The following is a 17,650-nucleotide window of genomic DNA, read 5'->3' as shown; positions in this document are numbered from 1 at the left end:
AAGCTTAAATGTTAAAACATTATCTGTAGACAATTTATGCCTTCTTCAGCTACATTTTGTAATAATAATTACTAAATATACGACTAGAAAATACCATGTCTGAATGGAGAGTGATGCTTTGTGGAGGCAGCAAAGAGCGATTGTAATTCTTTAAAGATGACATAGGTGGATATGAGGTTGCTAATTGAGGGTGTTCCCTAATTTGCAGGCACTTTTGACAAGTTTATTGGCACCTTAGTAGATGATGCGTTAGAAAGGAAGAGTGCTACTGTCTTTATTCAAGTGGAGAGAGATTGAGAGATTGAGAGACCGAGAGATAAAACATAATGTCTCTGAGTATGGAATTGCAGGGTCAGTGCTTTTTATAGAACGACAGTCTGTTTTTGTTCGAGTGTACGGATTCCCTCTCTGCGACTGACATTTCTGCCTGGAGTAGATGATTGTGTGAAATGCTATTTCCAAGGCAGGCCGCAGTCCTTGAGCTTTAAAAAAAAAAAAAAAGTGTTTGAAAGTCACATTGCGAAATGTCAGCTTTTCCATCGTTCCCCCATGAAAAGACTCTGTAAATGGCAGTATTTCGCTAACATCAGCAGGCTAATTGTGGTAATAGACTGCTGACAGGTCAGGTGTGAGCCATTCTGACTGCACTGAGCCTGATCCAAGCAGAGAAAGAGGGTTTTTTTCAACCTTCTTCAGTAGCGACAAACTGTACATGAGGTTAAATTGCAATGCAAACACATTTTAGTTTTACGAAGACTTTTCTGCTGGACGAACAGAATTTTGTGTCAGTGTCTCTGTGAAACACAGAACTCATCTCAGTTGAATAATTTCCTTAGTAAATGGTCTGATTGATTTGACTTCTTGTACTCCTGTGAATAAGGAATGAAGCGGAAAGTGAGGAGTTAGCAGACAAAAACATCACAACTGTTTTTTTTTCTATGTTTTTTTAATTAATTAATTAGTTTATTTATTTAGTTTAGTTGATGTTTTTGCTTTTAGTTTAGCTTGTGTGTGTCTGTGTGTGTTTGGGTGTGTATTTATTTTTATTTATTTTTTTAATGTGTTTTTTCTTTGTTTTATTTAGCATTTTGTTTCTTTTGTTGTGGTTTGTATTTTTCTCAGTTTTTATTTAATTTTATGTTTTGTTTAGATTTTTTGGGGGGTGGGTTTGTTTTTTGTTTATTTTTTATGGTGTACTGCAGTGTGATGCTGATGTGACTGTATATGACAATGTCAGACGCTGACAGATAAAACCTGTCACAGTGTTTTCCTGTAAATAGCACTCCAAACATAGATGTATCTTCGTCCTATCTAGAGCTTTAGCACTTTATTTTCCCTACAGCCTATACTACAGCCCTACTGCTATGGATGATTTGCCCAAAAAACATTTGAACCAAGTAGATGTTCGTGTAAGAGGAAAGATGACTGCCTGAGGCCCTGTAGTACTATCCTGAGGGCTAGCATTCACAGTTACTGTCCATTTTGACAAATAAGGAGTAACTCAGGACAGGAAATTGCAGTTTGATAAGAGATGTGTTTAACCAAAAATGAGTCACTTTAAATTTTATTGCTGCCAAGGTCTTATTCTTTACTTATGACTCCCTCATTTTTTGTGTTCAACCGACTGTATAATTAATTGAAAAATACCTTTGATTTTATTAAACTTATTATATTGACCAATCTTGCCCATGGTCTGATACTGCACTGGCTGTCAACTGATGCAGTCCTGACTTTAATGCGACTAGAAAAAAAGTCTATCCACCACTGTGTTGCTGCATGTATGACAAATTGCCCCTCTCTGTTCATTAAACAGCTGATAAAAGGGCCTCTTATTTATGTATTCATGTATTTATGTATCTGTTTCTTGATGCTGCTCTGACAGATTTTATGTATAATAGCACAAAGCTGCAGCGGTGGGGTGGGGGTGGGGGGGTGAGTGAGTAAAAAGCAACCAGTGCTTTCATCTCAGCAACAGCTTTGAAGCACCCAGATGGGCTTCGTAATGGTGCGGTTGACAACCTTCCAGAGTGCATCCATTCTGAGCTCGCTCCCACGTCGGCCCCCCGTCCCTCCCCTTACTGGGGGGTCCGGGCTCAGTGCAGATGTTGCCCAGACAAAGGCACATCTGGATGACCTACTCCCAGCTGTTCAGACACGACCTCAGAGTGTGTTCACGGGCCTCGGTGCAGCTCACGGGGGCAGAATGATGAATAGACGAGGTGCTGTTGTACGCCCACCACGAGCGAGAGCTTCACGTTTCTGTATCGCTATTCATCAAGTCGGGGGAAGTGAGTTTTCGCATCTATCATCTGTCAACGATGTACACGCTCCCCCCAAACCTGCCATTATAGAGTAATTAGATTTCTCTTCGAGCGAAGGGGGGAGGCCCATGGTACACAACACAACACAGTACTGTATTTGTTTTTGTGGAAGGAGAAGAGAAGATATTAAGCTTTTTGTGGAGTTCGATTGTGGAGTTGCAGTTAAAGGAAGTGTTTGCGGTGCCTATTAATGGAAGGACACACATTGTCGCATGTAAAACTCACACCCTGCGTCCTCGCTTCATCCCGGAGTTATTCACAGAGGCATAAAACATTCCAAGTGCTATTCTCTGCCTGATTGGCAGCGTACAATACCGTGGAGCATCACGGAGGAGCCGTTATTGTGGCAACTTTTGATGTTTAAAAATGGCAGTGTTGAATTTAGCTTCACTTTTTTTTCCCCTCACTTCCACTTGGTCAAAGTGAATCATTTGCATGCGCTTAGAGAGAGAATTAGCTGGCGAAGGTAATCAAGCAGCCCTATTCCGCCAGATGGCTTTCTCTATAGACAGTAAATGGGCACTTTTTAACTGCATTTTATTCTGTGTTTCTGCTTCAGATAGCACTGTCATTGGACGTGATCTACCTGGATAATAAACGTAATTTCTGCAGGCTGTTATTAGATAAGACCTTTCCTGCCACTGCATTAAAACGAACAGCCATTCCGGTCTAATTTTCTATGTCAGTGCAAACAAAGAAACCAGGTGTGTTTGTTGTACGTGCAGTAATGCTGTGTTTTGTGTCCGACCGTTCCCACTCCATGGAAATTAGGGCGGAATATTTATGTAGATTGCGGCAGGACACCGCCATTGTCGTGCACGGCAGGGCCGGGGAGCGTTAAACAAAAAAGACGTCTCTGTGCCCCCCCACCCTTTCTTGGCGGGGACGAGGCCTGTAAAAGGTCTTCATTTGTTCGTTGTTAAAGATCTAATTAGGAAGAAGAGGGGAAACAGGACGGGATGGCAGCTTGTCTAATTAAGAGGCGCGTCCAGGGTTCCCTTTGAACCTCAAGGACGCCCATCTATTAGAGAGGCCCATCAAAAATGGATTCAGCCTAAGTGCGTTTTTGGTTGCTTTCCTTAAATGATTAAAGATGTGTGCACTGGAATGGGCTTTCCCCTCCTCTCCGGGAAGCCGAAATACTTGAAGATTCTGAGCAGACCTCAGGCATTTCCTTCATTTTTGCACAGTTAGCGGGAGAGAGCTTGAACGTCGGGATGCATCTGTGATGCATTTATTCACGTTTGGGAGTGTAGGTACTGGCAGGATGGGGATTTTCATGCTCGTTTCTGTTTACTGTTGTAAGCATCTTTTCAGTGCTTGTGCTTATGAATGTTTCCGGTCTGTTTTGGCAGTCCTTGAAACAGAATGCAAAAATAGAAATTTGCAACACACATTTAATTTAGCTTTTTCTTGGAAAGACGCCTGAGAAAGGTATAGTACATAGTCAAAAATACGTGGACAGCAAACACCACACCTGTATGTGCTTGTTGAACATTTAATTCCCAAACCATTGGCATTAATGGGGAGTCAGTCCTACCTGACAACTTTTCTCAAAGGTCTTCAATAGGGGTTAAATTTCGGGGTTTGTGTTAGCCAGTCAATTTCCTCCACACTTTATCCTTAAACCATATCCTTATATATTTTGCTTTGGTGTACCTCATTCTACTTTATATGTTTGTGTAAGGAGATTTTAATATTTATTTGTAATATTCATTCATTTAGTTAGTTTTACTCATTTTAATCAATGAAAACAACATTTTATTGACCAGTGCCTAATTAAACCAAATATTCTCCAATTTATTTATTTATTCAAGAAAAAAGCTAAATAATACAAATAATAATTAATTCAAAAACAACCTAAAAAATAAGTTCAGTGAGTTGTTGCGGAAAGAGTATAATCACAATATGACTAAATATTTTTTTTTATTTTTTTTTACCTTGTTTACGAATATTTTATGTCCAGCTACTTTAGGCCATGTAGTGTATTTGCAATACCAACAAATATTTGGGTCTTTAACAAATGTGTCTTGTGACCAAAAATGCAGCCATTGTTGTTTCTCCATTAGAGCAGACTCGAGGTTTGGGCTGAGGTGAGCAGTCTGCAGATTAGAGGTGGATAATTAATGAGTGATTGGAGAAGGTCAGAGCAGTGCAGTTACAGCCTATGAGAGAATCAGCATTCCTTTCTCTTTTCTTTTATTTATATTTCTTTATCACTCCCTCAACTCTTCTTAAATGTAGGCTGGCATAGACCTCATTTGTTCTGCTGTGTATATCTGAGATCTGAAACTAATTAAAGCAGAGGAAAAGAAAGAAGTATCTCACCAAGGCTGCTCTAATGAGAGCTCTCTGGGCAGGCAGGTTGGATGATATAAAACTCTAGCAGAGGGGCTATATTGACTATTTATAAACATTTAGCACAGGTACACTGGAGTTCTGCGACTTCCTTCCATCCCTCTCTTTAACACCTTCCCTCAAGTTCACAGTTTCACGTCTGTAACAACAGCAGGCAGCGCAGGATGGGGTCAACTTAATTACACCCCATCAGCTATGGATAAATTTCAGGTCTTCTTCTGAGCTACAAGGCTACATCTTCTCATATTTATCTGCTTTTCACTCAGAGAGAGTGAACGACTTTAGGTTGGTTATGTAATAGTTGTTTTTCATTTGTATGTAATATTATTAGTATTTAATTTAATTTATATTCATTTGTGTGCAATGGCCCCAAAAAATATTTAGATGCTAATATCATGACAGTTTAAATGTCAGAATATCATTGCATTAGATATGAAATATCAAACAGTGGCATCAAGTGGGGATGTTTTTGATGTTGTTTTTGTTGTTTTCCAAAATTACTTTACCAGAAAGTGTTTACATTTTTTTTTTTTCTTAATTTCGAACTTTATAAAACCTGTTTTTTGGGGGAAGTATTTCTCTTCCTCTTGTTTCAAATAAAAGCACAATGTGATATATAATGCATTGACATTCTTTTTTTTTTTGATCTGACCTAACTATCCAAAAACTTTCGTAAGGCCACTGAATGTCCTTTTACTCAAAATAGTTTTGAGACAAACACACATGTACTCACACACAATACAATATTTGTAAATATTTTGACACATTAAAGAAATATTTACAACATATTATAAACCCCATAAAGAGGATGATATAAGGTAACACATGCTCTGTGGTTTCGGTTAACAGTGTGTTGACCAAATAACAAGGATATCAGACAGTGGTATTCTAGTCCATTTTCTGCTTGTTGTATTTGTGAATGCTGAATCCAAATTAGCATGTCAAATGATGAGTGTTCCTTTCTCAGAACATTTATTAAGGTCATTCAGTTTTTATGTAATCATCAAATAAAGTTCCGTTGTGCTTATTTGATCTGTAATGTGTCAGTATTTCCGTCTGCAGAAAACCCAAGTATTTATAGTAGTATAGTGTTAAAGGTGCTGTAGGGAACTTTTGTAAAAAAATTTTTTTTTACATATTTATTAAACCTGTCATTATGTCCTGACAGTAGAATATGAGACAGATAATCTGTGAAAAAAATCAAGCTCCTCTGGCTCCTCCCAGTGGTCCTATTGCCATTTGCAGAAAGTCATCCGCTCCCGGTAAAAAATAACCAATCAGAGCTGCGGTCCGTAACTTTGTTTGTGTTCAAAATGTAGAAAAATGAACATAATAAGCGAGTACACCATGAATCCATTTTCCAAACCGTGTTTTTGTCTTGTCCTGAATCACTAGGGTGCACCTATAATAAGTGTTTATATTCGGACTATTTTAGATTGCTTCGGGAGTACCGCGGCGGAGTAACGCAGTACCTTTGTGATTCTTCATAGACATAAACAGAGAGAAGTAGCTCCGGCTACGATGTTCTTCCGCAAGACGCAAGCAGTTCTGTTTATTAACCGCTAGAGCGTCAAAAGTTCCCTACTGCAGCTTTAACTGGTGGCCAGGAAGTCTTCACACACTCACCGTCACATTCACACACACACACACAGTCAGGAAGGGGGAAACAGCGAGATGTGGCTTTACAAACTCACCATCTATTATCCCAGTGTACACTGCATCATACAACCATACAAGTCAGATATTAAGCATTGCCTCATAACATTACTATGCAAAGTCCTATTTCCCCAAATGATGGAGTCCCACCCCTCCTCCTCCTCCTTCCTTCCTCCTCCTCCCCTGTACTGTATCTCCCAGGCTTCCCCGATTACGGTTTCTATTCCTCGCCAAGTGACCAACGGGGGCCCCCCTTCTCCTTTGCGGACTATGGCTCCCTGGGCCCCCAGGCGGCTCAGCTGCTGCAAAGCGAGCATGCCACATCAGCCTGCAACTCCCCTCTCCAGCACCTGGCCAGCCCGGATCAGTATAAGAGCCCAGGTGTGTACCCGCCTCTCCTTCATTCAGTGATTCATTTGATTCATGTGGTTTATTCATCACCCTGCCATTCATTAAAACAAGAAAGAAAGAGAGAGAGAAAGATGAGAAGGGAAAGTGAGGGATTTGCTGCATGTTTAATTGTGGTAGCACTGTCATTTTGCCTGAGGATTTGAGGGAGTGTGTATATATATATATATATATATATATATATATATATATATATATATATATATACATACATATATATATGGTTACGTGGGCGCTAATGCATATGTACTGCCGAGATATATCCAATTCGGCTGCGGACACAGTCCCTGTGCAGTTAACCGGGAGATGCGACATATTTGTTCATGCTTGCCAGTTAATATCTTGTGCAGTACTGTACATACTCAGACACGTGTATATATATATATATATATATATATATATATATATATATATATATATATATATATAGTATAAAATGACAAGCCATTTTTTGGAAGCTGATTGCATCACATACTGAGATGTGTTGTTAAAGCATCCCCTTTTTTGTTGTATTTTTTGTTTTGTGTGCATTTTCATATACAGTGGCTACAAAATGTATTTAGACACGATTGAGAAAATGGAGATTCTGTCATCATTTAGTCACCCTCAGGTCATTCCAAACCTGTGTCTTAGGTTCTTCTGTGGAACACAAAAGAAAATACTGAGAAATGTCTCTGTTATGTTTTCTGACTGGGAAAAAAACATCAACATAAGCTTGAGTAAATGATGATGGAAATGTAATATGTGGGTGAGCTATACTTTTAACTCACACTTTAAAATAAATTCATGTCTTTGCAGTAGATGCAAAATGACAAACCAAGTGGTGTTTATTGTAAAGAAGGATAACACACTTATTTTCTTTTTTTTTTCAAGATAAATATTTAATAAAAATAAGTTGATGAGCATTTTCTGGTTGTCAAATGATACTGGAATAGTTCCATAGAAATTTCAGATTTAAAGAAAAAAAGAAAAATTCCCTTGGTTTGAGATTTTGTTATCTAATGCAAATAAGTTCAGGCATTTTAAATGTGGCTAAAGTTTTAAAATACTATTTGTGGCCACTGGATATATAATTACATAAAATAATAAGTGAAAGTGGGAAGAGTGTGTGGATGAAAAAAACTAAATCTTGTTTGAAAGCACATTAAAGGGAAGAATTTTGCTATTCCCAAACTCTTGGCATATTTTTTAATGCTTAATGCTAGTGAACCACAGAACTGACGCTCAGCCCTCTTAAAAACAGTAGTGCTCCACTTTACATTCAGTAGCCTGTAGTTCAAAGGAAGGCAGTCTTGAGTTGAGATCTTGGCAATATACAGCAAAAAAAAAAAAAAAAAGTGCCGTCAGGAGCCATAATAATGACTAATAAACTGGCATGTGTGGATTAGGCATCAACGCCAGCAACCTGAGAGTTTGTGGTTCAGATCTTAGTTAGGGAATGCCAAGGAATGTTGACCGTATTAATGATTGTTGATTATAATGTTTTCTACATTTCTTTCAACCATGTGAGCAGTAGACTTAACCTCCAAGATGCGTCTTTTTTGCAACACTTTCCTTTTCTTCTTTTAAATTAAAGTTTAATTGATTGCATGCTCTAGACACATTGCACATAATAGGAGTTTTTGAAATGAATCCATCATAGATGGTAATGTGTATGAATTCATTTCACAGCAGTATTGAGCTACAAAAACAATTTCCTGATCTGTTAATGAGCACATCCCCATTGATGGCTTCTGGAGATATAAAAGACAATCAACATGTCTTATTACCGCTGGTCTGTTGGGAATACAGCAGTCAGTCACAGCACAGGACCTGATGCTAACCAGGCCTGTCACTTATAGTGTGCTGGTTTCCCCCCCTATTTTAGAAGCTTTTTATTCGTGACAAGGGAAAAGCTCATTCGAGTGTGTAAGCTTTGATCCAGATCGGTCCGAGAACAATTTCAAGACAGGAGTTAGGAGAACTTATGATGCATGTCATCATTTGTCTGACACCCTGCGGTTTTTAGAGCCTTTCATAATGTGTTCGCTCAATTCATATTGACCACTGAAATCATTTTAATCCGTTTTGTTTGTTTGTTTTCAGTAAAAAAAATTAAAAAGTAAATCTGAGATTAATTTATCTAAAATAAATTTGTTGTTGTTCAAAAATACAGTATATACATGTTGAATTAAGCGTATTTTTAGTTATTTTTATTATTATTATTAAAAATAAATCTCTCAATTGTACTGAAAATAATTATTCTGAAAACATTAATAATGTATTTCAGGATATATTCTCTGGAAATAATTCTCTCGAAAGCATTTTTTATCTTATACATATTTTGTTTGTTTACTTTTATATTTTTAAATAGAATTTGCTTTTGAAGTAAATGCTTTTTCTTTTAAAGATGTTTTAATATTTCTACTGGACAACAAGACAAAAAGATTGATTACTAAATTATTCTATTAATCAATGTAATATTTGACATTCTAGTGGGCAAACAGTTGGCAACAGCCATTTTCCCTTTCACTCAGATCTAGGCGGACATGCATGCTTTTCCATCATCCCTAGAAGAAGCTGATGCTATTTTGAAACACTGACATTTAGAAGTGAGAGCACTGACTGTAGAGCTGCTCACCTGTCCTGTTGTCTGTGTTCTCATTTGTGTGAAAAGCAGAAGGATTGTGTGAGTCTGCCTCGTTCGGTTTACCCACGGTGGCATATTGCCCCCTATCTAACATATTTGCTGTCTTACATGAGCACTGCAGGCTAATATTCCATTCACACAGATATCTTTTACCCTCCTGAGTTTTTTGGAGGCTTCTGCAGTAATAGACTCCCCCCTCAATGGGCGCTGATCTGAAGTCCTCCGTCTGTGGAGGAACTTGATTTAATATTCACTTATTAATGGAAGTGTCATAGAGGGCCGTGTGCAGGAGAAAAATTGAACATGGCACAGCAAGGGGCCTCAAGGTTTCTGAAGGCATTCATTTAATATAATTCATGCATTTGTTTTTATTTACCTTAATTCGCCTCTCAACAGCAATGAAATGGAAGGGTCATCTGCAAATGACATAGCCATAGCTCAAGTGGCCTGATATAATTAGGCTAATTGTAATTTCCCCCTCCAGCCCCTCCTTGCTTCTTTTACACATTTGTCAGTATTTCTGCTATGTGGATTTGTGTTTAGGTTCAGAAGTTTCGACTTCGCCAAACAAACTTTGTGGTCAGGATCTCCAAGTTACTTTCGTATTATTTATAATAATAATAATAATAATAATAAATCCTTACATTTATATAGCGCTTCTCTAGGCACTCAAAGCGCTTTACATAGTCAGGAGGTAGCTCCCCATCCACCACCAGTGTGCAGCATCCACCTTTCCACCTGGATTATTCGATGGCAGCCATATTATATAAACGTATATTGCAACATCATTAATTAGAATAGCTTCTGTCACTTACATCTGCGAGGGTTAAACGCTCACACTTTATTTTAAGGTCAAATTCTCACTATTAACAAACCATTAACTACAACATTTGCCTCAATAAACTCCCAGTTTGCTGATTTTAATAGTTAGTAAGGTATTTGTTAGGTTTAGGTATTGAGTAGAATTAGGGATGTAGAAATATGGTCATGCAGAATATGTGCTTTATAAGTGCTAATAAACAGCCTATATGTTTATAATAATAAGCTCCTAGTTAATAGTAAGAATTGGTCTCTATACTAATGTGTTACTGGTTAAACTATCGTTCTTACAGTTTGACTTAAAATGTGTTTTGTGTTGTATTTCCTAGCAAACTGACCCAGCAGCATTTTATTCATTCACTAAAGTCCAGTTAAACTCGCAATTTGTGCTTGGTGCGTGTTTAATTTCATCTTCCGGGCTTCATCTTCAACAGTTTCTGCTTTCAGACTCAAATGTAGCTTCGGCAAAAGTAAAGTCACGCTCGCAGTAGAGTGGAAACTCCATGATTCAGTCTTCAACGAGTTTTACCCAAGACACCCTCACCAATTTTTTGGTTTCCAGGTGGCTGCTAGGCCTGATAGCCCCCTGACATTAACTGCCAGATAATCACCGGCATATATATTTAAAAAAAAAAAAAATTGAGGAGGAGGAGAGAGACCACTTTCTCAATGACAGGTGTTGATTAGATAGGGGGTGTTGTGGCAAAATCCCTTGTGCAATTTTCAGAAAGGGACTGGAAAACCGGCAGTCAAATTTGAAGGAGGATGGGTTTAGAGCACTTGATATGAAATTGGGGGAAAAGGAGTGTACGGGAGCGGAGAGAGGGTGAGGTTATGATAATGAAAGGAACCTGCAAGGAAGCAATTCATTCTCACTCACACATTTAAACATCACAAATTCCCTCAAGAGGTAAAAAAAATAGATAAAATCATAGCTCTCCATCACACATCAGTCCAGCTCACCTAAAACATAGTATGCATGCCATGTGAATGCTGGCAAGATGTGTCCGTCACACATAAGTGTACTTTCATCTGCATGAATGATGATATGTTTTGCTGCAGTAGTCGCTAGCTTGAGGTATCGCTGACTAGCTATGCAAAATGTGTGTGTATGTTTATGTGCAAGAATTTAAGACCAGCTTCTTTATTTTTCATTTCGTACCTTTTGGATGAATCATAAAGACAACATTAGGCCACTATTTTTAAAACACCTTAGGAAGTATAGACATACACACACAACTTCCTTTCAAAACATGACTTTTTTTTGCTTATAGTGCATGCTTGTGCTAAGCTTGTTTGTAGTACTACACACCAGCAGTCCTGACTAGCAACCCTGCTCACTTTACTGTTGGCATTGCCACTTCTCCGGCAGGCACCAACCCGCCCCGACCTGGAGCCTTTCATGGAGCCAGCAGTCCCGGGCCAGTGGCTGATCTGTACGGCCCCACCAGCCAGGACTCCGGCGTGGGCAACTACATAAGCGCTGCTAGTCCCCAGCCCGGCTCCGGCTTCGGACACAGCATTGCTGTAAGTACCCTATCCACCTCCATCATTGTTGCTCTGCTCTGTCCCACATAATGCATTCACCAGCCTGCCCGAGTTGGGGCTTTTAGACTCATGTGCTCTTGCTGCTATTTGTAGTTTTCTTTGCTATAGTTTGAGGGAAAAAAAAGACTAGATTGACAGCTCCTTTGGAAAGGGAGATATTGGCTTTATAAAATTCCTAGTAGAATAAATTATGTTGACATTTAAGCTATTTGAATATGTTTAAATATCAAGAATAACATAGATTTTATATCGTATAATATTAATATCAGTATTATAGCGTATTTGCACTTCATGTCAGATTTATTTTAGCCCCCTATTCAATTAATTCAATTAATTGGGTAATAGTGCAAATACGTCCACAAAATAGTGCTTAATACAATTTGCATGGCACAATTCACCATTTTGCTGTCCTAAATGTAGCAGAAAAAAACAGCTTTGAAACATCTAAGTAATAACAATTACCAAGAAACAGTAAGTAACAAACACATTGACATTTCAAAATATAAAGACTGAACTAGTATTTTCTGGTAAAACATACTCTAATCTTTATTTATAACTACGAAAATAAATTTTTTTTACTGTAAACCTAACTTGATCCATGCACCATACAAAATAAAATTCTATTTAAATAGAATCTTGCCGTAATTTGCGTATAAATGAGGCATGTTTGTACAAAAAGAATGACACTTTTTTTTGCACTGCAGTACCTTTTACAAAAGTGGTGAAACTATTTAATGAATTCCCTCTGAAAAATTATCTAGCTAATAAATTAATTAGCTAATTAAAATAGTTCAAATTAAGTTTGTTCTCAAGGAATAAATAATTCTAACACGACTAATAGGACTAAAAGAATGTGTGATATGCAGGTATGTGAAATCAAAAAAGCAAATATATGTGACAAAAGTAAAATCATCTCAGATGCATTAGGTTGCAGTGGGTCCAAAGGTGTGATAGATGTGCATGTTTTACTCATACTAATTATCAGGAATAATGCTATAAAAATGTCTCCCTTTTAAACCTGAAAATGTGAAATCATGGTCTCATTAGTGCTAAGCAGGTGCCCAGGCAAATAGCTCACGTTAGATAGCGTCGGTTTTAGCATTGCTAACATTTCTGCATTCCCACCAGCATTCCTCTTCTCTGTCAGCTTCAGGATAACAAACTGTGAACTTGTACCGGCTGTCAGCAGCAGTGTGATGTGTCAGTGTGCTTTTGTTCATGTGCCAGCCCGGAGGACAGAAATCTCACAATTAGTTCTTCTCTCATTTTCAACCCTGTATTTTGTTTCCCACACACAATGGCTTTTTTATTTTTCAAGCAGATGATGGGCAGCCTTTGAAAGGTCCCCCACACAAAGTGCATATGTTTAATCAATAAGGCGATAATCAACTCTTATGAGAAAACCTGTCATAAGAATATGTTGTCTTGCCCTCTGAAGCCATAGACATTCATTATTCCTTCCGTGCGTTATAGTTTTTAATGGAGTAGGAGTTGGCGGAAGAGAAAAGGAGCAGGGCCGCATTAAATCACAAACTGCTGAGGGAATTACCGGCTCCAGCCATTTTTTTAACCATCGTCCAGATCTGCTGAAAAAATGAATAAGAGCCTTTGTATGTGAGGACACAGTTTATTGCCTATCTGCAAACACCTCTTATTCATTCTGCTTTCAATGCCCCTCCAATCTATTGTTTGTGAGGAAAAGCAAATTCTCTCTCTCTCTCTCTCTCTCTCTCTCTTGCCCTTAAGTACAGTTTGCAAAACAGACCGGGCACTCATTAAATCTAAATGGGAATTTCAGAATAACAATGTCACCTTGCGCTTGACTTTCAGATGGAGTTTTTCTAACCTAAATAGAGTCAAATTTAGGTTGGCCTCAAACCCTCAGAACATCTCACAAGTGATTGACAGTGTTCTAGAGGAAGAAAGACTTTTTTTCTTGAGCTGTCTGACATGAACTGCTGTTTCTGTTAGCCTCTGAAGCGTCCTCACAAACTGAAAAGCTTTTTTCCTAAAGATTTCTTTCTATAAATGTATCCACCATTTTCCTACGCCCCATGACGCTTTGCTCAACTTATGGGAGAAACGTCTGTTAAACTGTAAACAGTCAGTCTGGGAACAAAATAATAAGCATTTTCTTCTAACTGCGTACAATAAGGAGACATTATTCTACTCACCCTTCAACCACTGAACATTAAAAGGACATTTCAAATTGTTAAAGCATTAAAAATGACTTCCAAAAGACCAAGAATAACCCCAAAATCTTGATTATTGCAGTAGTATTACAGACATGTTAAATATCACTGTGGATATATATGTCTATATGTTGCCTTTATCAGACATGTACATCAACATTGGGTGATAATATTTCAATCATTTCTATCATTTCAACAGATTACAAATATCATAATTACCTGCTTTAGAACGATTCCAGTAAACACTGCTAACAGGGATTAGAACCGCAAAGAGGAGACAATTATATTTAAAGCATCCTTGTGAAAACAAACTTGGAAAGAGTCTTTAGGATTTGGGGGCAGAAAAATGAGAGATTCTTCGTGCATTCCAGTGAATAATTCATGGGATGTATCGTAAATTAAAAACGGGTGCCACAAATGCGCAGTTTTCTTTTTTCACACTGTTAACAGCTGAATACAAGGGAAGAAAGAACATAACCAGGAGGATAAAAATTGTAAAGAGCTCTCACCATAGATATTCTTCTTATGTCACATTAAAATACTAAGCGTTAAGTTATTCGTCTGAAAATAGAACATGTAGGAAAATGTACAACTCATTCAGCCGAACAGACAGATAAGGATAAGGATCATTTGTAGTGCAGCTTTATGATTTGAAATGATATGCTACAGTCTTTTCGAGTGTAACTTCCCCAAACCTGAAGTGTCTTCCATAATTAAAAATGCACTAGGCTTGTTAGAAAAAAGGTGGACACATCTGGCCAATGTTTAGATTCCTCAGTGTTCGGACCGGAGCCTGACACACATGATGAAGTTCACAGTTTTCCAGCTCAGATTGAGGCTTCTGTGTGACTTCTGACAGCATATGTCTCTCGCTTATGTTTTCCTGCATGAATTGTGATTCCAGATGAATTCATTAATGTTGTTATTGTTGGCATGAATGTAAATGATTCTATGCAATTACTTGATCTTTGTTGGGGAAAAAAATCAAATAAGTTTTCTCTTACAACAGCATACTTTCCATTCTCTTGTTCTTTGAAATTTGCGTATTTCTTTTCATTGTTTGGCAGTAAAAGATTTAAATGGGGAGCAAGAGTAAATGTAAGACCTTTTAGTTGTTGTTGTTTTTTTTTTTACTCTTTTCCTGAAGATTTTTAGCCTCAATTAACCTCATATCTACGATGTCCAGCAATTAAATATAAAAGTTAATTGAGATTGACTGAGAATGTTCAATAATGAGTACATATTTGCTGCATAATTTGAAATGATGTTATGTGAATAATTATAGTTTATGTAACTGACAGTCTGCTGTTATTCTGTAATCTATATTATGTTTTAGTATGATTTTTTTTCAATTGGTTAAAAAAACATCAGCGCTAAAGAAGAGATATTTGTTTAAAGGGATAATCAGGTTTTAAGGGTAAATAAGGTACAAAGGTGAACCACTTCAGTGGCACTAGTAGTTTGCAAAAACAGGAAATAATTATTGCAACGTTACAGTCATGCTGTCTTTAAAAGTCTGACAAAGGTCACATAGACAAAACATGATACAAGTCATTCAGATGTTAAACTCTGGGCACAATTGAGTGTAATGTGCATTAAGTTATGACCTATTAGATTTACTGAGTGGTACAGTTATTCTTGCTCTCCCCTGCTGTTCAACTAGATCAGACTGAGGAAAGGATGTGGACTGATCTTTAAAGATGATAGATAACATTCATTCATGCTAGCAACACATGCAATGATTGAAATGACTTCCGAGTGATAGACAGATTAGCCTTTTCACTCAGAATGCATACTGACACCATTACTAACTGTACACTTTTAGGGTCCTTTGATTGCCACAGCTTTTACAAATGGATACCATTGAAACCTAACAGGTGGTTGGTTGCCATCTCACTTGAGGTAGATACCCTGTACCATTTATGAAATATATATATTTTTTTCCAAAATCTTGTATCTGTTCACTACTATCTTCCTGTTCCATCTGCCCATTCATTTTGATTCCCTCTCAGATGAGTTTACGTTGAATCTGTGTAGTGTTTTTTTTTTTTCCCTCATCAACACCATAGGCTTTTACAGGGCTTTTACAAATTAGACAAGGACATTTAAACTTCATATGCAGCAACCTGGTTTTTAGAAATCTATTTTATTATTTATTCCGCATTTTGAAGCCCTTTGAAAGCCTTGAAAAGTGTTTCCTGCTTCGCAAACACCGTAAGTGTGGCAGCTACATGTTTGCCCCATTACTTTTTATCACTAGTTCCTCCTTTATCCTCCACCTGCCTGTCTGTCATTCGACTGTTCCTTTTAATGCATGATGTCTGCGAGCGGGTCTACTCAAAACTGTGGAGTTGCTTTCTTTCACTGCCGTAGTTGGATTGCGACAGCCGCGGAACTGCGCTCCCAACACACATCGCCTCGTATCCTCTATGAAGTGCTGTATTTGGATATTATGCACAGGTGTTGCGGCTTTGATTAGCGTGCACCTGGAAGCGAGCCCTCTTTGCTGAGAATCTGTTGACTTAGGTGCCATCTGATGTAATTCATCGGGTTTTTTGGATAAGGCGCTGTTTCTGTAATCACTGTGCTTCTATAGCTAGGTCTTAAGGACTTAAAGGTGATTTTTGAGTATATGCTGAAATGCCAGATATGGCTAAATCGGAGATGACTCGCTTATTTAAATACGGTGTGTGTGGATAAGTGGATCCGCATTTATTCGGTCAAAATCCTTCCCCTATACTTAGCTAATATTTGCACCCAGACTGTTTTTTTTTTTTTTTCTATTGCGGTGATGCATCAAGTGCGATTACGCCAGACTCTGTGGCTCCATGGCATTTACCTGTGACCTGTCGTCTGGATAAGAGGCCTGCGGACTGCGGTTTGTCACCCATAATCTTCCTAAAGAGCTTCTCATTTTGTCCTCAAGGCAAAACGGATGATTGATTTAATGAGAAGGTAGAATCTCTCCATCTGTACGGATTCTCCAAACGTTTGATTGAAGCACACATTAGCAGTCAGAGAAAGCAACAGCAGCAGAGAGATATTGCAGAAGCGGGTTCTTAACTTGTCATTTCCTGGTTGGATGGACATCCGAAGAGTTTTTGCATGCTTGAAACACTAACATCTGTTTTGTGTCGATGCCTGAACCCCGTGCAGATAAGTTGGGTTCACATAAAAGTGCCAATGTGTTCTGTATCTGAGCCTAAACGACCAAAGCTTGTAATAAAAAGATGCTGACGGTGGAGTGATTCTGACGATATAACATGTCTACTTCAATTTAAAGCTGTCAGCCAGACTGAATCAATACATGGTTTACTAGATTTTCTGTGTATGGTTAGAAGCTTCAATTCCAAAGTCTATATGTACTATTAAAAACATTAGTTTTATTGTAAAAACAAAAACAAAGCACAATTGTATTTGAAATTCACAAATTCACACTTGTACAAAATGTTAGAGAGATTTATAAAGCACTAACTGAAAGTTTAGACACATTTGCAAATTTTTTGTTAATATTTTCCTTGTTTTAGATTAATACTAAATTAAAGACAACATTGATTGCTTTTAAATAGCATTGGAGTTGTTCATTTATATGCTTGACACTTTCCAGCCCAACTCACCCATTAAAAAAAATAAATGAACAGTTACATTTTAAACAAATAAATAAGATTTTGAAATTAAAATCCGTTTTCTTATAAAAAATATTAGTTTTGAAAAAAAAA

General features: G+C 37.7%; 1 protein-coding gene and 1 long non-coding RNA gene across 9 annotated transcripts in view; one reads left to right on the top strand and one right to left on the bottom strand.

Annotated features, from left to right (window-relative positions):
• The window catches only part of LOC113058571 (RNA-binding protein Musashi homolog 2), a 167,798-nt gene that overhangs the window by 145,232 nt on the left and 4,916 nt on the right, over nt 1-17,650 (top strand). For 4 of the 8 annotated variants that reach the window (XM_026226584.1, XM_026226582.1, XM_026226579.1 and 1 more), the window contains 3 exons: nt 6,537-6,716; nt 11,564-11,718; nt 15,757-15,833. In XM_026226584.1, coding sequence (XP_026082369.1) covers nt 6,537-6,716; nt 11,564-11,718; nt 15,757-15,798 — 377 coding nt within the window. In that variant the 3' untranslated portion in view covers nt 15,799-15,833. The remainder of the gene's footprint in view (nt 1-6,536; nt 6,717-11,563; nt 11,719-15,756; nt 15,834-17,650) is intronic. The other 4 variants (XM_026226587.1, XM_026226586.1, XM_026226585.1 and 1 more) reach the window with 2 other exon arrangements.
• LOC113058572 (uncharacterized) overlaps nt 6,677-17,650 on the bottom strand; it is a 38,221-nt gene continuing 27,247 nt past the window's right edge. The window contains exon 4 of the long non-coding RNA XR_003278013.1: nt 6,677-6,777. This is a non-coding gene — a long non-coding RNA (uncharacterized LOC113058572). The remainder of the gene's footprint in view (nt 6,778-17,650) is intronic.

This window comes from Carassius auratus, chromosome 40, assembly GCF_003368295.1.
Source record: "Carassius auratus strain Wakin chromosome 40, ASM336829v1, whole genome shotgun sequence".
In the NCBI taxonomy this organism is placed as follows: Eukaryota; Metazoa; Chordata; class Actinopteri; order Cypriniformes; family Cyprinidae; genus Carassius; species Carassius auratus.
This window is presented reverse-complemented; position numbering and strand designations above follow the sequence as displayed.